The sequence below is a fragment of the Mus caroli genome, unplaced genomic scaffold (assembly GCF_978045245.1).
Source record: "Mus caroli unplaced genomic scaffold, Mus_caroli_1 scaffold_18, whole genome shotgun sequence".
Taxonomy (NCBI): Eukaryota; Metazoa; Chordata; class Mammalia; order Rodentia; family Muridae; genus Mus; species Mus caroli.
The window spans coordinates 28,222,265-28,243,763 of record NW_028227273.1 but is presented as its reverse complement, the minus strand read 5'-3'; the positions used below and the strand labels follow the sequence as shown (position 1 = coordinate 28,243,763).

Here is a 21,499-nt window from a genome sequence, read left to right as displayed (position 1 = left end):
AATTATTAACCAATATCTGGGTATGTTATCATGCAGAGACAAGTGCTTCCTGCCCTACTCTAACCCCAAATTGGAGCAAACTTGATGGTCACCAATAGCTACTACATGTGACTTTAGTAGTTGTTGGTGGAAGGGCACTGAGTGACAGTGACCATTATGAGCCAACATAGTGGGTCTACAACCTGCGCTGGGTATAAGGTTCCCGTGGGTCTGATATGTGGGGATTCCTAGTCCTCTGCCCTAAACCTCTAGGGTTACTGGGGATTTCTCCAAAGGCACAGGAAATTGCTTGTCCTTGGATGAGAATTTCCCAAACAAGGCAAAAGAACCCCGGGGGCTCGGCAAGCCCCTCTCAAGGTCTGAACAGGTGTGACCAGCAGCTGTGCCTTGGATTCCACTGGGGGTGGCCTGAGTTGGAAGCCACTGAGATGCTGTGGCAGACTATTGAAAGATAATCACACTGTGGGACAGAGGCTCAGTAGCTGTCTTCCCACGGGACTCCATCGTTTGAAAAGTAGGGTCTAGAAATCTCAATAGCAGCAGACCAGTCATAATACATCCATCTCCTTCACAATGGTTGGCACGCATGGAGAAGGAAATGCTCCGAGGGGCTGTTCACCACCATCCAGCCTTGCACAGAATGAGGACACAGGAAGAAAGAAGAAATGCCATCCCAGGCCAACGAAGAGATACACAGGGATGGGCGCCATTGTGTAAGATGAGCTCTCTAGTTCACAGGAGGTGAGGGATGCTACAAATTATAATTTTAGACCCTTGTAGGCAACCTATACCACATTCTTTTCACATTTGAATTTCTATATAGCATGTTTTCCTTGTAGCTAAAGTCAAGGTCCTTTGAACACTCATAGCGGCTTATTTGAGTTTTTAAAAAGCAGGGTGTAAATATCAATGCTGCCACAGCGCACACAGAATAAAATTTAACATCTTTTGGTGGTGGGGTCTTACTTCTGAGGTGCCGTTTGAAGTACTTTTTTTTCCCCCGAGACAGGGTTTCTCTGTATAGTCCTGGCTGTCCTGTAACCCACTCTGTAGACCAGGCTGGTCTCGAACTCAGAAATCCGCCTGCCTCTGCCTCCCGAGTGCTGGGATTAAAGGCGTGTGCCACCACACCCAGCTGTTTGAAGTACTTTAAGTGTCCCATCTCATTAGATTTACAATTAGCCGTCCTATGACGTCAGTCTTATTGTCTCTGTCCTTGCTCTAGGATCACAGACAGGCCTGAGGAGCATGGTCAGTTGCTGGAACACACAGCTAGTGAGACATGGAGTCGAGAAAAATTGTCTTCCCTTTCCTTCCCTTCCTTCTTTCCTTTTCAAGATAAGGAGGCTCTCCCAGCAGCTGGCCTCTGCTCGCCCTCACTAACCTCCTGGTTCAGCCAATCAAGTACTAGAAGACCAAGGAGGCTGGAACATAGCTGACTGTTTCATCCCAGGGCCTCTGAGAGAACCACAGAGCAAGTGTCAAGAAGACAGGGGTATACCCTAGAGCCATAAGAGGAAGCCAGCAGCGAAACCCGTGCAGCCCACAGAAAAAGCCCTTTGAAAAGTGGTTTTACATCAGGTCAGTTTCTCCTTTAACTGGACTGTTGGCCTCCTGCTGAGACAGAATAACATTCCCCTCATGAACACAGCAAGCTCACTTCTCTGCCAGCCCTCAGCTCTTCAGAGCCACCTGGAATTTTCCCAGAGCAAAGGCTTCCTGTCTGCCTCCCTTCAGTGTTCCCTTACCTGACACCTCTCTCATGGCACCTAAAATGTCATAGTGCCTTATGCACCCTCCCAGTCCTCTGTGTGTCCCTTAGCCCCTACCCCACCCCACCCCTACCCCATATGCCATGAACCCGAACCCTAGCAAATCTGACCCTGCTTGCTATTTCACAGTTGATAAAGAGCACAATTCTAAACCTGTTCTCCCCTAAGCCTCTTTGGAGACCCTACCCTGAGTGTCATTCAACAGTTCACACCTGTTTCAATGGACTAGGCTAGAAGTCAACTCTTTCCTGGGCCACTGTTCTGAGCCCTTCACTGACATGGTGCTTAATGTCTGTCATGGGGACAGGATCATTTCTTTGGACGCTTCCTCTGTGAATGATCGGTCTATGAAATGGTCCCTGCAGCACCAGCCCAGCCTCAGCCTGGCTATGGAAGCTAGGTATGTCTGGGATCCTGCAGGTGACGCTAGAGAGGCAAGGGTGAACAGTGCAGTGGCAAGGATGAGAACACCTCCTCCACGTCCCAGAGGCCAGTCTTTGTCTACGGTAGACATAATCCCGAGCACATGCCCTTCCACAGCTGGCCCATGCTCCAGGACAACTTCCAACTGAGATAGGCAGAGCCCCGGAGACAGAGACCTTCCAAAGGCAGTGTGAATGGTTTTCCCGGTATTATCTCCCTGGAGTTTAATGTATATGTGGACTCTGCAGAAAGCCACCTCTGTGAGAAGTCTGCGTGCATAATTGCCTTTCTTGCACTAAATGAGACCTCTGCACATCTCAGTGTGGTTGTAGGGCATTGCCTAGAAGTAAGAACTACAGGAGTGAGAGAGACACAGCTGGATTACTGATCCTAGAAGGACAGGATGGCCTGCCTGCTCAGAGACCTTGCTGTGAGGTCACACTTAAGTGTTTTGGTTCACTGTAGGGATACCCTGTGTTCAGCACTCCTGGAGGTAAGATGCTGCAATCATTTAAATGGGACCAGAATGTCTTACAGTACACCTCATTTTCTCGCATTAAATCCAGGGATAGGGTTTCATGTGTTTCCTTTCAGACATAAGAGATTTGGTTTGCTTTGATCTGTGTAAGACAGTTGAGATACATTTAATACATATCATAAATTGCCAATTTTAGTTATATAGATCTTTATTTTATGTGGGGGTGGGGAGATATAATATTGCCTGCCTACAATTGATAGACTCACATGCTTAAGAAGATGTTTATGTTTTAAATGACATTTGTGTGTGTGTGTGTGTGTGTGTGTGTGTGTGTGTACACACCACAGCTCACATATGGAGGTCAGAAGACAGTTTATGAAAGTTGTTTTTCTCCTTCCATCATGTGCACCCTGGGGACTGAACTCAGGTCACCAGGTTTAAAGCCAAATGTTTTTACCCCAAGAGCTGTCCCGCAAGCCCTTAGTTTTAGTTATAAACTGAAAACTCTGAAAGAAATCCACAAAATGTCTTCACACCTTCTTTTGAGGATGCAAGAAGGCTTTCTGGAGACCAGAACATATCAATGGATCGGTGGAGGGTGAAGTGGGATGAGGGAATATCATTCGGTGCATAAGCAGGGACGGACATATGGCTGCTGGAGACTCCACTGAGCCCATGGGACACCCATGGGACACCCACAGCTCTAGTGAAGACTGAGGGTGAAGGCTGGGGCTGTGGGTTCTGGTCAAGGTGGAGCGCTCCATGGTTGTGACTTGGTACCCTCTGAGAGAGGAAGGGGGCATGCAGGGGGTCCTCTTGGAGAAAGAGATGAACTTTTTAGAAGAATTGTGTGATTATGAGGAGAGGACAGGCATTAAAGACTCATGCAGAAGGCCAGGTATCCTGACAGATTCCATGCCTGGCTGAGGAAGAAAAGGTGAGGAGGAGAGAGTGCGATTTATGGTCTCAGTAGGTTTAGGTAGAGGCTGCACTGTGGTGCTTCCTCCAGATGTGGCTCAGCCTTCACTGTGAGCGGCTATCGGCAACCATAGAAGGCAGAGGCAGGAGGAATTGGCACAGTGAGCTGAGAGGAAAAAAAAATGGGGCTTCGTCTGAGGATCATCCGAGCCTCTTGCAAATCTCAGACGCACGCCAGTGTCTAGAGTAGAAAGAAGGAAGCGGCTTTTAGGATACAGGGAAATACCGAACATAGATAGTGGCTTGCAATGAGAGCACCACGTGCCACATTTATTCAGAGAAGGGAAAGGGTTGGCTCAGTGTGTGAAAGTGCTTGTTGCTCAAGCCTGACGACTCGAGTTCAGTCCCCAGAAGCCATGTGAAAGGCTGAATGTAGTGGTGCCCATCACTGCGAGGAAAAGATGGGGGGAAGGGAGACAGGAGTATTGGCCAGAAGTTTGCTGGACAGGAAAAGGCATTACAAAAGTCTCTCTCTCTCTCTCTCTCTCTCTCTCTCTCTCTCTCTCTCCTCTCAAACAAATAATTAAAAATAAATAAAAGAAAGAAGTGTTACTTATCAAAACAGAGAGGGATGGAGTTAGAAATATACTATGATACGCTAAGACCCTTTGCATGGGTGGAAAGATCTAGCCTGGGACAGTCCCATATCAGGAGCCCTGTGTATGCTTGACTATTGAAGTGCTGGGGTCCATCAGTGATGGTGTGGATTAGAGGGTCACAGAGGTGGTGGTGCAAAGACGGAGGAGGGAAGGGGAGGTACCCTGAGATGACATACCAACCGAAAATCCAGGGTACTTGGCTGACAGCAACCCAGCCTAGGCTCTGGGGTGTTCTCTGGCCGCAGGCTCATGCCACCAGAACAAGAAGCCACGTGAGGCACAGTATGGCAAGAGTCATGCCTGGGATTCATGCATTAATTGTAAAAGCTCCTGCTATGTACAGAAAAAAAATGGCCCTAAATTTCTGATCCATTATTGGTACCGATGCTGTTGGTGATGAACTAAAGTAAGCATTTTAAAGTCAGTTACTCAACAGTCAGGGAATTAGACATCCCTTCAGTGGCTTCGGAGAACGGTTTTATTACAAGAGCTTCTGTGATTTTTTTTTCAGTATGTACTGCCATGACACTCAGACTCACGACTTCAGAGTTAGTGTCTTTTCCTTTTTTGCAGAAGCCAGTAGAAGCCAAGGTAGAAGGTGCCATCCTGCCTCAAGCTCGGGTGTGATAACTTTGGCAGGGAGCACAGCTGGTTTCCACATTATCTCTAACATCACTTATTTGATGGAGTCATTTGCTCTCCCCTGAGGCTACTTATGGCAAAGTGTAGAATCATTTGAATAGTCTTTGGTTTCGGCTGCAGAATGGAAGCGTTAGAACTGAGGTGGCTGGGTACATGGGGTATGATCTGCTCATGTTCCAAATACGAAGACTTGTCGTGGGAAAATGACTATTTACAAGAAACAAGGAGAGACCACTAATGAGAGAGAGAGAGAGAGAGAGAGAGAGAGAGAGAGAGAGAGAGAGAGAGAGAAATGTAATTATTTTACGATGGGGGAAAACTGGTGAGTATTTTATTTAACTCGATTTTGAAGTGGACATGGTAATATAACAAGATACTGATTTCTAAGCACAGCATTGAAGCAAACCCCCTTCACGTCTAGAATTCTATGGGGTAAGGAACTGTTCCCCAGTCCCCTGGAATTTTAGTTGTTGAGTCTAAAAGAGAAGGAACTTGGTGTCAAAGGTATAATAATAAAGTATGCTTTTTTAGAAGGCATATTAGAAGGTGTGACTTACTGTGGTTAGACAGTGTTTTCGCTTTTGAGAGTCCCGTGGATTCCATGCAATGGACAATCCCTACTTTCCCCACAGGGGCTGTTCTTACTGCAGGGTTGGCACTCACTCTGACTGGCAGGTGCATGGCTGTACTTCTTCTACAGGGACTTGCTGTGTGTTACTCCCAGACCTGGAGCCAGCCCACATGTCCTTCCTACCATGTCTTTCAGCCACATGCCTCTACCCCCACATCACCCACACCTCTCCTTTTGGGCTGAAATACAAATGAAAAGATGTATGCTTTTCTCATACTAGTTTCAAGGATTATTTGTCTCTGAGTATAACGCAAACATATGAAACTCTGGTTTAAAATTCAACAGTGAAAGGCTAAGTTGGATTTAATTAGGAGTACGCTATAAATTTATATAAGCCACAAACATAGACACATACATACACACATACATATCCTTAGAAACTTCTGTCCATAATTTTGGTTGCAACTCTCATTTAGGTTAATAACTCAGTTTTCACTCTCTTTATTTTTTTCAATTACAAAATTATTAGAGGCCCCATCCCAAATACTTTAAAATACAAAAGTCTGAAAATTATATAGCATGTATTGTGTTTTTTGGTACATGCGTGTGGACATACATTTGTGTGAGGGTTTCTGGGTACCTGTGGGCATGATGTGTGTAGAAGACAGACGACATCCTCAAGTGTCCTTGGTACCTTCTATCTTTTGTTTGATACAAGCTCTCTCACTGGCCTGGACCTTTAGCATGCAGGTGAGGCTCACTAGCCCAGAGGCTACTAGGGACGGCCCCTGTCTGCCTCCCACATTACCACTGCTGGGGATGCAGGCACATGCCTCCACCACTGCCTCCGTGTGTGAGTTATGGGAATTTGCAAAGCTAGCACTAAACCACCGAGCCATATCTCCAGCCCCATACTTCTCTTAATAAAGATATACTCAACTGACGGCCATGGTCTTCCCCCATTTTAAAAACTACGGTTGCCTAACATTAGTTCCAATAAGTTGATCCTTTGACAATCATCCACGGTTGTAATTTCTTCCTTCTCTCTTGTTTCAAATACTTTGATGATTTTGATTTTTCTTCAACTTATCTTCAGTAGAATAAAGTTCCTGCATTTTCATCCTATCATTAACTATATCTTAAGTACCAGCAAAAGCAAAACAAAACAAAAGGATGAAGAAGGTTGTAGGAATACATTTGAGTTTCTGAATACCAGTTTCCTAAGCCCACACAACCCCCAGAACTTTATGCAAGAAAATAAAATAGTATCTTTGAGATCTAAGCTTGTCAAGGTTTTTGGGGGGGGGCAGTCACAGAGGATGTCTTCAATTTTGTCCATTTGTGCTTCTTGTACGTATGTGTTTTTATATTGAGAGTGTAGGCACAGGCAAGGTTTTAAACATTGTTTCTCCGCCTCCCCGAAAGTGAAATAGATGCTGCTTCCAGTTTGTGATCGAGTTAATTTTCTATTTAACCTGAATTTACATTTGTCCTAACGTTTACAGTGATAGCAATCTTTGTACTCTGAAGGGAGTCTGGGATGTGGGTGAGACACAGGCAGCTCTTGGTACATCCTTCCGGAAGGAAGCCGTGACAGGTGCAAAACACACTGCTTTCAAGATGCTCCGTGAGTACTCTGTGAGCGGTCACTGTGCGTGGGACAAAGTCACTGGGGGAGGTGTATTCTAGATGAGTAGTGTCATAGCTAATGTTGACTGAGAGGCTGCTGGCAGAGCTGGTTTGCAAGACACGCTTACACACTAACTCTACAGTGGCCACTCTCCTTTAAGACTTCCCGGAGTGGAGGGCTTGGACGAGTTACTGATAGGAAGCATGCCTACATACTGAAGGAATATTAGGGCCAGCATTCAAAGATCTGATTGTACAAGCAAAGTGTGGTTATGGGTGAGATCAACAGCAGAGAACTGCTCACATAGCTCGGCACTGCCATATCTCAGGGAGCGTTTCTGGGGACCCCGTCTACGCAGATTGTTATTTGGATTTGCTCTCTGTGGACCGCACTCAGCACTGTTCCAAGAATCGTGCCTCCACAGCAGCTGAGCAAAGCCTTTCGGCTGGCTGTAGTACCCCTGTGACTGGGAACGCAGAGGTTCCAGTGGTGAAGGCGGCTTGGTAAAGGCAGACAAGACAGGTCTGAGCGGAGCATGTATAGATTAGGCCCCGGAAGAATAACAGGAAAGAAAGAATCAGAAGCACAGAGAGCACCAGTCTACGAAGCTGAGCCACTCATTGTGTTTGCTGGGACTTTTGGTCCCTGGTCCCGGGCACAGGTTTCATGCTCTGTGCTGGAGGAGCTGAGAAAAGGCACGGGGATAAAGTGCTTAAGCTACAGAAGGGAGGAATGTCACAGATGTCCTCAACCCAAGAGCCTCCCCCGGCTGTGGTTCAGAACATTCTTCCAAGAGAACTCTCAGAAGACAGGGCAGGTACCCTTGTGCAGCCTGTGTGGAGGGGGCTCAAGAAAAGGCAATCAAAGAGCGGAAAGGAAGACTCCGGAGTGATTCGGCAACTCGGAGGATCCGCCTGCCTTCTGTCATGAGAACAGGAGAGGGAGAGACCTGCCTTTGCATGCTTCAGGGCTAAAGGAATAGAAGCCTTCATTAGTCTCCATCTTCTTTAATTAAGCTTGCCTTAGTACACAAGTGGGATCCTCTTTTATTTAACAAAAAAAGAGAGAATAAATCTAATAAATGAATAAAATAGAGATAAATTGGCTCCCTAGACGCAGCTGAGGGCAGGTACTCTCAAACGCTCAGTGGCGGTGGAGAGTCTAGCATCAGGAAATCTCCAACAGTGAAGCCAAAAGACAGAATAAACGGAATGGACACTCATTTCTTTTTTTAACCCTCAAATGGGGCAGATAAAGTGTCTCAGGAAGTACTGGACAGTGCAACAGATCCTCAAAGTAGGTCCTGTGCAGTGTGCTGTCTGAAGGTAAGCGCATGCTGCCATGTTGAGGTCACGTGGTGGTGACTCTGTGACTGTGTGCTGAGCCCTGTCTGGGGTGGAGGTACAGAGTTGCTAAGCTTTGGATAGCCTGCCCTTTTAGAGAAAAGCCAGCACCGTGGAACATGTATGGAAATCAGGTCAAAACTCTTTCTTTTCAAAGAGCTGAGCCTGAAAAAAAAGAGAAAGAGGTGACCTTAAGTATGTATGTGTTTAATTCTAGTATTGGTTTTCTTCTCAGCTGAAAACTGCACACAGCCTTCCAAGTTACCAACGCTGCTCCACACTGTTGGCAATGACTTCTGCATACATGATCCAGGCCCGTGTGTAGGGACACAGGTCACTTAGACACATTTCTTTCTCAGGTTCCAACTTTTTTTCTACTAAAGATTCCTAAAAATCGATGAGGATAGACTGAGGGACTTAAATTTTTTTCCAAGTCTAAAACTTTGTGCTTTTTGTCTTTTTCATTTTAAATGAGGTATGCACCTGAATTCCTCTTAAAGAGTTAAGAAGTCTTTGGTGTGATGGTTTCAGATTCAGTGTGTAAGCGAGAACATGTTATGTTCATCTCTTTATGTCTGGCTGATTCCATATAATATATAAACACAGATATATAATTTTAAATAAATATGTATGTATCATATTTATATCATATATCATGTTATAAATTAATATATATCATACTTTAAATAAATATGTATCTATCACATTTATATCATATACCACATCATTCATATATATATATATATCAATATATATATATATATATCATATTTTAAAACATCCATCCATTCATGGATGGACACACTGGCTCTATATCTTGGCCACTATGAGCCATGTAGTAGGGAACAAGGGTTGTCAGTTTCAATTAGCTATAGGATAAGATCTTTACTGTCCTTCCCACAAAAGAACAATAAATATCTGAGATGATGGACAGACTAATTACCCTGGTATGATTACTCTTCAACGAATATGTAGATTGAAACACTATATTCCATTAACATATCAAAATAAACCGAAAGGAAAATTAAAAATTAAAACCAAATAAAGAGCATTTAGGCGTGGTTATTGCTTGTCTTTACATTATTCTGTATGAAGGAAGCTCCATTATTTAGGGGCACACTTGTGTTTTGTAAGCACGTAAGCACACAGGCAGTTGGGACGGCATCCCCCTGTTTAAGGCTTTCTGTTTCAATCTGCATGTGTCCTTGGAGGCTCTCAGTGCAGGTTTGTTAGGAACACGGGCCCGAGAGATGCCAATGACTCAGACCATTGGTCAATTAGGCCAATGACTTGGGACAGAATGTTGGGTCGTTAAGAGGAATTTTCTGGATAAACTGTCACCGAGACTGTTCATTCTAAGAAAGCCACGAACGAGTGCCCCGGGCAGCACTCTCACAGGTGTGGCTGGAACCCCTAGTCTGGTGATTTCTGTTTGTGCAGAAATCACACAAAAGTTTCTTTCTTAAAGCCTCGTCCTTGTTAATGTTGGAAGCCGAAGAGGGCTCCATTTCACCAGGGAGTGTTGTTAAGACAAGTCTCAAATAGGCTATAACGAATGGACACAGAACCAGCCCTGCAAGTGGCTCATGACACAGAAGCCACTCAGTCAGAAAAACAAGAGAAAGGGCAACAGAGAAGTGAGAGGTGAGGGCGAGGCTAGCTGGGGTCAGGGGTATGCTGGGGTCAGGGCTCTCTGAGGCTGGGGCTTGCTGGGGCCGGGCTTGCTGGGGTCAGGACTTACTGGGGCCAGAGCCAGGGCATGCTGGGGTTGGGGCTCGAGGTCCAGGGCACACTGTGGCTGGTCCAGAGAAACAAAAGCTGTGTGCTGAAGGCTGAGGTTTTGATGAAATAAAACAGTCCTTTCAGCTCCACTGGGAAACAGTTTCAAGTGGTCATCTCCATTTGAAGGCCCGGATATGGGAACTAATGTTTCTTTAGGGTGTGTGGAATGGGTGCTGGAGCCCTGACAACTCCACACCTCAAGAGGGGCTGTGGTGGAGAGCGGGGCGTGCTCCTCACAGCTTAGCGTTGACTACTGGGGCCTGGACTGGGCTCTGGGTTGGGAATCTATGAGCCAGTTCATCTTTCTGTCACACAGAGGGCATGTGAACGAAATGCATGAGAAAGTCAGATTGCTACCCCAGACATCACTGGAGCCCTTTCTATGCTGCATGGTGAGGCTCTGTAATGTCTGACCCCTCAGAAACCTTCGCTCTGATTTCTGTCATATTCACAGTCATGTTTGCCCCCAGATACAAATCTCGGAAGCCCCAAACCGCCAGGTTTCAAACTATGGTCGGAGGATGACAATCAAAACCAATTCAATAGGACACACTGTGTGGACGAGATGGGGCTGCATGTTCAGCCAGGTACAGTACTGAAGTCAAATTAGTTTCACAAGACAGACTGTTTCCTAAGATACATCTAAAGAAATGTGTTCTGTGGAATAGGAGCCGGGCAGCCCTTTCTTGAAGAAAGAGACAGATGTGTCACTGGAGATGGGACAGTAGTTATGTGTTCCCCAGGCAGGGACCCTGTGGGGCCATCATGACTTCTTTCTACCTGGCTGAATACTCTCCACATGGCCAAGAACTTCCACGACAGCGCAAGATTTGAAACCAGACCTTGTGACTATGGTATGTGTCACCAAAGGAGCTTCTTTTTAAGGAGATCAACACCAATCTTGGGACCCCCTTCATCTACATTCTTATCATTGAGTCTTTTGTAATATAAACAATAAGATTGTGGGAAGATCAGTAGACATAACTTTGGGGAACAAGTGTAACATAGTAGCAAGAAACTCCCAGAAGGAAACAACAAAATCTCAGACCCCAGCTGACCAGAGCCCACATTGTGAAAGATTAGATCTCTAAGGCCTTTCAACTTGAAATTAATTTGACTTCATTTATTTTTATTTTTTATTTTAATTAGGTATTTTCTTCATTTACATTTCCAATGCTACCCTAAAAGTCCCCCATACCCTCCCCCCACCCTACTCCTCTACCCCCCACTCCTACTTCTTGGCCCTGGCGTTCCTCTGTACCGAGGCATATAAAGTTTGCAAGACCGATGGGCCTTTCTTTCCAATTATGGCCAACTAGGTCATCTTCTGATACATATGCAGCTAGAGACACGAGCTCGGGGGGGGGGGTAACTGGTTAGTTCATATTGTTGTTCCACCTATAGGGTTGCAGACCCCTTTAGCTCCTTGGGTACTTTCTCTAGCTCCTCCATTGGGGGCCCTGTGATCCATCCAATAGCTGACTGTGAGCATCCACTTCTGTGTTTGCTAGGCCCCGGCACAGTCTCACAAGAGACAGCTATATCAGGGTCCTTTCAGCAAAATCTTGCTAGTGTGTGCAATGGTGTCAGCGTTTGGAGGCTGATTATGGGATGAATCCCCAGGTATGGCAGTCTCTAGATGGTCCATCCTTTCGTCTCAGCTCCAAACTGTGTCTCTGTAACTCCTTCCATAGGTATTTTGTTCCCAATTCTACGAAGGGGCAAAGTGTCTACACTTTGGTCTTCATTCTTCTTGAGTTTCATGTGTTTTGCAACTTGTATCTTGGGTATTCTAAGTTTCTGGGCTAATATCCACTTATCGGTGAGTACATACCATGTGAGTTCTTTTGTGATTGGGTTACCTCACTCAGGATGATGCCCTCCAGGTCCATCCATTTGCCTAGGATTTTCAAAAATTCATTTTTAATAGCTGAGTAGTACTCCATTGTGTAAATGTACCACATTTTCTGTATCCATTCCTCTGTTGAGGGGCATCTGGGTTCTTTCCAGCTTCTGGCTATTACAAATAAGGCTGCTATGAACATAGTTGAGTATGTGTCCTTCTTACTGGTTGGAACATCTTCTGGATATATGCCTAGGAGAGGTATTGCAGGATCCTCTGTTAGTACTATGTCCAATTTTCTGAGGAACCGCCAGACTGATTTCCAGAGTGGTTTTGTACAAGCTTGCAATTCCACCAACAATGGAGGAGTGTTCCTCTACATCCTTGCCAGCATCTGCTGTCACCTGAATTTTTGATCTTAGCCATTCTGGCTGGTGTGAGGTGGAATCTCAGGGTTGCTTTGATTTGCATTTCCCTGATGATTAAGGATGCTGAACATTTTTTCAGGTGCTTCTCAGCCATTCGGTATTCCTCAGGTGAGAATTCTTTGTTCAGTTCTGAGCCCCATTTTTTAATGGGGTTACTTGATTTTCTGGAGTCACCTTCTTGAGTTCTTTATATATATTGGCTATTAGTCCCCTATCTGATTTAGGATAGGTAAAGATCCTTTCCCAATCTGTTGGTGGCCTTTTTGTCTTAATTTGACTTCAATAGTAGTTTCTTAAACTCACAATGGTAAAAAATGTTGGTGCTTGAGGGCATTTTAATTAAGAGACATTAATTAAGAGATTATATCATAGAAAACTTGCTTTTGATGTTATGGAGTGGTGAGAAGCCGTATTACTAGAAGGGAGGCTTTGGATCCTGTGTTCACTTAACTCTGTACTAGGAGGATGAGCAGGCAGTGCGGGCCTGAGACGGTCAAGGTCCCTTTCGGATAGGGAGGCCCTGAGTGCACTCTGGACATGGCTTGTTCTGAGTGAGGAGGCACAGTGTGCAGTCGCACAGGAGGGTGGCTTTTGGAATACGGATGGCACTCAAGACGCCTGCATGTCCAGGCAAGAGCCCTGCCACCAAGTCAACTCTGAGAGAATAGCTTCCATGCACTAAATGGCACTATGATGCCAATGAACAACCACTGACCAGCCAGTAAGGCTTCTAAATGCTCCCAATACAAATGGAAAATGTCTAAGATATACCGATCATCCTGGCCTGCTCATCACGTATTGCATATATATACTGAAGTGTCATGCTGCACCCATAAGTGGACACAAGTATGTGTCAGTTAAAAACAGAAACACAGAAAAAGGAAAAAAAAGACAAAACATATAGAAGTAACAACGAAAAGGAGAATGAGAGAGAGAATGAGAGATAGCAAGAGGGAGGGAGGGAGGGAGGGAGAGAGATAAAGAGAGAGAGAGAGAGAGAGAGAGAGAGAGAGAGAGAGAGAGAGAGAGAGAGAGAGAGAGAGAGAGAGAGAGAATATCTCAGGCAGAAGTCCGGCAGGACAGCGCTCACAAACCACACCCGCTGTAACAGAAAACCACTTGCAGATTTTGAAGCTTCCTCTCATTGTCTTTCCTAAAAGCTAAAGCAGGATTCTCCCAAGGTTAATTTTAAAAATGCAGCTCAACAATAAAGCCATTTTGTGGCGTTGCCCTCGGCTGCCCATCAGGAAGCCAGGAGGAGCTCTCACAAGCGCAGTGAAGGAGTGGTTGTTCCTTGATACAATCCATCCCACCTGCTGCCCACTCCGTGGGCCCTCCCTGTGATTGTGAAATATAATCAGTTGTGAGCTACTCCCTTGCTGGGAGCCTGGCGGTTGAAATCCCTTCCGTCCTTGCTCGAAGTGGGCAGCCACAGAGACTGTTTTCTATCTATGGTCCTCTGATTTGTGGAGTCATGAGCCTGGCATGTTACTACGGTGTGACTATATCATTTAGATGCAGGTAATGTTCATACTGACTCATCAATCAATTGCCTTTCAGACAGAGAAGGATTTAATAGGTGGACAGGAGTAACGCACTAAAACCAACAGGCCTGGTTTAAATTAGATCCTTCCCCTCTTCAGAAATCCTCCCACTACCATTAAGGCCAAAGTGGCAAAAACATTGGTGGGAAAATCAATACTGACAGGTCTGGGCAGGCATGAGGGGAGGGACAACTCTGTGTGTACATTTGTGATATGTCTTGTGTGTTAGAGAGACTTGGTGAAAATCCATATTATAATCTCTTGGGAATAAAATTGGTTTTAAGAGCACGAGCTTAGATGTGAGGTCTCACTGCTTAGAGTGAATTTATTCCCCCAGCATTAACTATGCCAGTGCCAACCACTGGGGGGCACAGAGTAAGGAGGGATTTAAGCCTTACATCAGTGGCAAACATCCTTGCCATCCCTGGATCACCATCACTTATCGTTTGCACATCTTCCTGTTGATCTGGAGCCTCCTCATTAAAACAGCCTCTACCCGCTCCCAATTTGGTTAACACTTTACACATGCTTCTGGCCAACTTCTGTACATTGTACCTACTCAGATACACGTGGGCCACCTCCCAGCTGCCCCCTAAAGTCAACCACTGGATAGACAGTTGTCAGTATCTACTTATTAAAGGGCAGTCTCCTCTCCAATCTCTCTCCAGACACACATGGGAAATATAGACTGTATTCTTGCAAATGTTAGACTAATTCCAAAACCATTTGGATTTAACTCAATAGTGCATCAGCGAGCACGTACATTTCTTTATGCTTTCAATATGTAGTTCTGAGTAAGTGACTGTAACACCAACCTTCTGCCAGGAAAACAAGGGCGCAGGTGCCGGTGGTTAAGGACATTACACACTATACATAAGATACTTTCATGAGGGTATGTGCAATAGGTTTGAGGTGACTGAGACTGGTGAGCAACAAAACACAGGTAAGAGAGATGAAAAGAACGTACCTTGGGTTGCAATATAATGATTGGGTCGATGATAGCCCTAAGGATAAGTGAGAAAAAAAATATTAGATAAATGCAAAGTCAGCAGGGGGCACAGAAGTCGCATGCGGGGTCTGTGGAAATGACTGTGTATCCAAATGCCAAGAACACTGATTTACTCATTCCGCAAGTCTAATACTTTAGAAGGTAATCCAGGAGACAGGAAGGACACCTTTCATGAGCTGAGCTAGCTCATGCTATCCAGGGATGGTCCCTGTTACTAAATGCCTTAGTTACTAGTCATTCGATAGCTTAATTTCTGGATACAGGAGCTTTGAGTTTGTCTTCCTAAGCGATGGGGCATTGAGTACAACCTTCCGGACGGCATGCAGCAAGTGAACGCGACTTCATTCTACACTGGCCATGAGATGATGGATGAGCAGCAGATGCCATCAATTTATGGACTCTCTGAACTGAAACAGCCAAGCCTCTTATTAAGGTGCGGATGGCTGGGAACCTGCCCTAGAATCCTGTTTGCATTTGGGATGTTACTGGCAAGGTGCCAAGGACTTAACTCATGTTCTGTTCTATCCATATAGACAGTTTCATCAATAGTAACACCCAGAACCATTCTCAAACACTGCTCAGGAGAGATTATGTGAGACCTGCTCCTTTAATCATGATCCTGTAGGAAGCAGGAAAGATTAAACTGGGGCCAAAGAGGCAAAGGTATCCTTGAAGAACTATCTGGGAAAGATAAAAGTTAGTTCAGAGAAAATTACATCCAGTAATATACTGCAGCATTGTGAACCTTAATACATTTCTTTCCTCAGAAATTACCCTAAATACTGCTCCCAAAGATAACTGGAAAACAGAAAAAAAATGGAGGAAAAAGTATAGATTTCTCAGACACTTTAAATATCCCTGGATTATTTTTGTTCTTCCATCAACAGCAATGAAGACAAAAAGCAGTGATTCTCTTACACAACTGACTTGGCCCTCGTCTCAAAAGACAGAATTGTGACCACTATTCCATAGAATTTTTTAATTACTTGTTTGTTAATGGCGAATCCCACAAGGGAAAGAACTTTAACTTGCTTCTTCTGCAAGTCTAATACCTTGGAAGGTGTACAGGAGACAGGAAGAACACATTTCATGAGCTGAGCTGGCCCATGCCGTCCCAGGATGGTCCATGTTACTAACCACCTTAGTCATTTTTCTGTCCTCATCTGAGACACGTATCAGCCAGACATCCCCTTAAAATCCTGTGCTGGCTGGTTTGTCAACTTGATTTGAAGCTAAATGTATCTGAGAAGTGGAACTTCAGTTGAAAAAAACACCTCTAAAAGACTGGCCTTGTCTGCTGGCCTGTGTGGCATTTTCTTGATTAATGATAGATATGAGAAGGAATCTAATGAGACACTCTGGGAATGGGGTCCAAAGCACAAAAGCCATTTGTGTTTCATGTATAGTGTGCACCCAGCCTAGAGGCAATCTGTATAGCAGTCTAACTCTGCATGAAACAATGTCGGTATGTTATGGCTGAAGGTGCAGGGAGAGCCCTTCTCACTGGTGACATTAAGCTGCGAATTGAGCTTTGTCTATGGCCTGTCACACAAAGTTGTTGTGGGGTGTCCAGTTGTGTGTCCTTATGTAGGCATTGGGAAAGTTTGGATTTGGGAGGACTTGGGCTTTGGGGATCAGGAACACCTAGCACACACACAGGTAAGATGGGTGCCTGGTAGTGCTCATGGACTGAAAACCAGGCTCAGCATGGAACATGTCTGGGAAGGACCTGGAAATTGGATCTATTCAAGGAGGCTTGAGCCTCGCAGGGCACCCCATTGGTAACCCGAGTTTCTGCTTCTGATTTCATTCACCCTTTCAGCTGAAAACAGGCTGTCTCTTAAAGAATTTATCTTAATGTAAGACATTAAGTTAACATGACGCAGGATGAACAAGGCAGCCATCTTCAATAATTAAACAGCTTGCATTTTTAATGACATGCCTTGCTTGCCTTGGAAGTCCTGGTGCACAGCTGCAGATGACTTTGAAGACAACTTTAAAAGCATGGTGGTGATAGGAACCTGCAAATCACCACGTTAGCAATTAGAGGGTTTTGTCCCATTAATATGCAAACATTTTTTTAAGCTGTTGACAAAAACAGAAAAACATTTTCTTAGCCCACGTAGTGTGGGTAGGCGAAGGGGTAGGGAAGAAATAAGATGTTTATCTCCGAATGGGTTGATTTGAGATGGCAGTGACGACATTCTGTGGAGTGTGGAGAAGTAGAGACAGACACTTGCTGTGGATGGTCACTGGTACACATCTACCAGCTAGCTGCAAAGCAGATCTCATGTATGGCATGTGTCAGAATGTCTGGTTGTGTTGACCGTTTTTAAGATACGTACATCGATGTAATTGCCATTGATATAGTCTGAATTGTTGTCCCCTTCCAGCATCTGGAGCCGTACCCGAGAGTGATCATCTGCAAGACAGAGGAAGAGAGAGAGGGAGAAAGAGGGAGGGAGAGGGAGAAAGAGGGAGGGAAAAAGGGAGGGAGAGGGATGGAAGGATAGAGGGAGGGAGGGAGGGAGGGAGAGAGAGAGAGAGAGAGAGAGAGAGAGAGAGAGAGAGAGAGAGAGAGAGAGAGAGAGAAGCCATTAATAAAGGTAACCCCGGAGGCTGCCCCCAGCCTCAGAACTTCTGTGCAGCATTTAGGGATCCTCCCCATGCAGGAATCTGCTTTAAAAATTGTTGCAGCTTGGAATTTGATATCCTTTGAAGACCTACAATGTGACTATGAATTACTGGCTCGAAGTGGGAAGTTGAGAATGTTCCCCCATGTACTTCCTACCACAGTGATTTCCCTCCCCCCATGGTCAAGGCAATAAAGCATATTCATAATGACACAATATGAACTTTCAGATGCTGATGGTGAATATGAATACAATTGCAAACACATAGAAAAGAATTAGCTATTATGTAGCAAAGAGGAAGATATCCATCCTACCTGCCAGCAGCAAGAAGTTGATACTATGTGTATCCTGGTGGCTAAATAAGAATGTACCTAGCAATGCTGTTTCCAATTAATAACAATGTTACTGATTTATAAAGTAGGATGCTATTTAGTAATGATAATGAATGGAGACAGTTACATACAACAAAATGGACTGACTATGTAAACACAAGCCAAGACAAAAGAAAGCTACACACAGAAGAATATTAGCAACTCTCTCTGCTGACCTTTCTGTATAGATGGAAAGTTCTACAACATTACACTCATCAGCACAGCAGTCACTACTCATGTGCAGTGACTGAGCAATGGGCTGTGGTGACAGAGAGGAGCTGATGTTCTTTAATTAACGCATTTATGTGTATGGGTATTTTACCTACATGCATGTCTGTGTACCGTATGTGTGCCTATGGAGGCCAGAAGAGAGCACTAGATCCCTGGAAATTAGGTTGTGAGCTGCCTTGTGGCTGCTGGGAATTAAACTCAGGTCCCTTGTAAGAACAGTCAGTGCTCTTAACTGCTGAGTTACTTATATAGCCCCCAACTTTTCGATTATATTTAATTTCATGACTTTAAATTTAATTAACCATATTAGCTAAGTATTTACTATATTGAAGACTTGGTATGACAGTGTAAAACACCCAACTTACAATTTCATATAGATTGCATGTTTAAATGATAATATTTGCACTATACTAACTAAAAGAGTTATTCTATACTAATATTTTGTTTCTATTTAGTATGCCTAGTAGCAATGTATATGTGGCTCATATTATACTACATATTCCATATTTTTCCAGGATGATTTTGCTGGGAGGTATTCAAAATATGAGAAAAAGAGAAAATTGTTACTATAAGATTCTCTTTTTCATGTGTGTGTGTGTGTATGTATGTATGTATGTATGTATATGTGTGTGACTTACGTATCTAACACAGAAGTCATGAATATTCATGCTAGGGAAATACACTGTCACAGAGCACATACCTAGTCCAACAGTCTCTACTTCAGAGCATGAACCAGCAAGCTGTGATTAGAACAAGGGTGCTGGCTACTGTCAAGGTCTAGACTTGATTGGTGGTTTCATGAACCTTTGCTTTACAACAATATGCTAAAGTGTCTACCTTGAGGATACTAGGCTATGTGAAATGCACAGTATACAGCAGAATAAAAGGGCAACCAGTGTGGGACTCTGGCCATGAGGTTCAACGGCGGGGAACTGCACAAATAGAATGGCCATATTTGAGGCTGGGCCGAGTGAGGAATGGAGAACCTTTTAGAAACTCTATGCAGAGGCTCACATTTGCAAGATGAAAAGAATTATGTTCAGCCATTCGAGAAGGCAAATGCTATGCTGTGTATAGTTCGTACAACTCAGAAATCCTGAGTGAACTCAGTCTGTAATCTTCCGTCTCTTCTCTAACCCCAGTCTCCATGGAAATAGCACCTTCAAGGGTGGCAAGGACCCTCACGGACTTCCAGCCCTTGGGTCCTTTGCTGGAAAGATCTTCCTAACATGGCTTGCTCCCTTTTGATGGGAGGGGGTATAGGCAGTAGTATCAAGGACTCTTGTTTGGTGATAGAGAAGTCACACATTATTGATACCCATTTACTAGACATGTCTAAGAATCAGAAAAAGGTTATAACATATTCTTGTAGTGTTAAAGTAAGAGTGAACATGGAGAACTGAACCCGCCTTCCAGGAAGATACAACTGCTCCTTGGTGTATGTTGGTGGATCTGTCTCTGTCTCAGAACTCCACAAATGCTCAAGTTTTTGGATATTTGTATTCTTTCTATAAAATGTGTACATTTTGCATGTAACCTATGCAAACTCTCCTGAATACTTTAAATGATCTCTATGGGGTGCAATGGAATTGTGAGGTTTCTCTCTCTGGTGTCTGGTCTCAGCGAGAAAAAATCTGAATCCATCATTCAGATATGGCCAATAGGATATGGCCATTCTATTTGTGCAGTTTCCCGCCATTGAACCTCGTGGCCAGAGTCCCACAGTGGTTGTCCTTTTATTCTGCTGTACACTGCAATTCACATAGCCTAACACCCTCCAGGTAGACACTTGGAACTGCTCTCCCTTACTGTTTAGGGGATAATGCCAGGAAATTCACACTGATTCAGTACAAGCACAAGTTTTTACCCCAAATTTTCAATCTGAGGTTGGTTGACTCCTTGGATGTGGAATCAACCACAATACAGTGAACCAGCAGTGCAAACAAGCTAGCCTCCGGGAGGAGCCAGCCCACAGAGAACGCAGGGAGGAACTTTGCCAGTCGAAAGCAAGGTGGCCATCGTGTGCTGACGTTCTTCCATAATTGTGGGTGTGCTGGTTCGTTCCAATTATCAGCTTGGCACAAATCAGAGTCACCTGGAAAAGGACCCCAGAGTGACTGTCAAGATTCGGGGTGGGCCTGTGAGCATGTGATGATGTTAATAGATGTGGGAAGACCCAGCTTAGAGCGGGTGCCACCATTCTGTGGACTGGGGGTTCAGACTCTGTGACATGGGAGAAGACGATCCGGGGGGAGCATGATTAGGTACGGGTGTGCTCACTGTCTCTCTGCCCTTGACTGTGGGCGTGGCCAGCTGCTTCACTTCGCCCCACCTTGATTTCCCTATAAAGACATATTGTAACTCAGAACTGTGGGCTAAAACAAATGCCTTTTGCCACCAACTTGCTTTTCTTGTGGTTATTTCATTACAGCAACAGAAAAGGAAGCAGGCCAATCCTGCATCCTTCTGTAGCTTTGTGTAAAAAGCATCCTTCCTAAACAACGATGTAATAAATAGGAGGGTATATGCCACCCACACTGAGCCACTGTGGAAAGATGCAATGTGAGTGACCCTTTTAGGTTCAAAGCCTCTGCTCATTGCTGCTTGAGTTGTTAAGAACGACTCAGCACAGACCCTGTGGCTTCCATCATGAAGTCTAGTCATCAGTGAACCATAAAATGAACACTGACTGTTGGGAACAAATAAATAGTTTGCATCACCAGGCTTTTGTTTGTTTTTGTTTTTGAGTTTCCACCTACTCTGAGTCAGAAACATACTGAGATGAGTCCACCATAACTATTCTTCTAGGGAAACTGAGTTATTGTCTGAGGTAATTATGAAGCTGAGTCATATCAAATGTTTATAAGGAAATGCCTACCAGACATTTCTGGCATGTAACAAATACCAGAGTCATCCAGAATGAAGAACTAATGACATGCCAAGTCCTCATGAACAGTCCCTGTTCTGAAGGCCACTAGCTGGGCCTTTCTAGGCTAAGGGCCTGGGTATTATTGTTGCATGTAGGAGGAGGTTCAGGGAACTCCCCTGGTCATGTGTAAAATCTGGGTAGCCTGATGGGATCTATGGCTACCAGCTATTAACCACGGAAATGCTATGGCCAACACTTCAAAGACTTTCCCAGCTTGCTAAGTTTGAGTCATCCAACATTGCTATTAATGCCCATCCATTTGATATGTCTATCCTAGCATGAGGCTTTCCTCC

At 44.6% G+C, this 21,499-nt stretch overlaps 1 protein-coding gene across 4 annotated transcripts in view; it reads right to left on the bottom strand.

Moving 5' to 3' along the window:
• Positions 1 to 21,499, bottom strand: part of Ptprm (protein tyrosine phosphatase receptor type M) — a 688,723-nt gene that overhangs the window by 61,360 nt on the left and 605,864 nt on the right. For all 4 annotated transcript variants that reach the window (XM_029470944.2, XM_085832583.1, XM_085832584.1 and 1 more), the window contains 2 exons: positions 17,388 to 17,464; positions 15,001 to 15,037 (listed from right to left, as the gene is read on the bottom strand). In XM_029470944.2, coding sequence (XP_029326804.1) covers positions 15,001 to 15,037; positions 17,388 to 17,464 — 114 coding nt within the window. The remainder of the gene's footprint in view (positions 1 to 15,000; positions 15,038 to 17,387; positions 17,465 to 21,499) is intronic.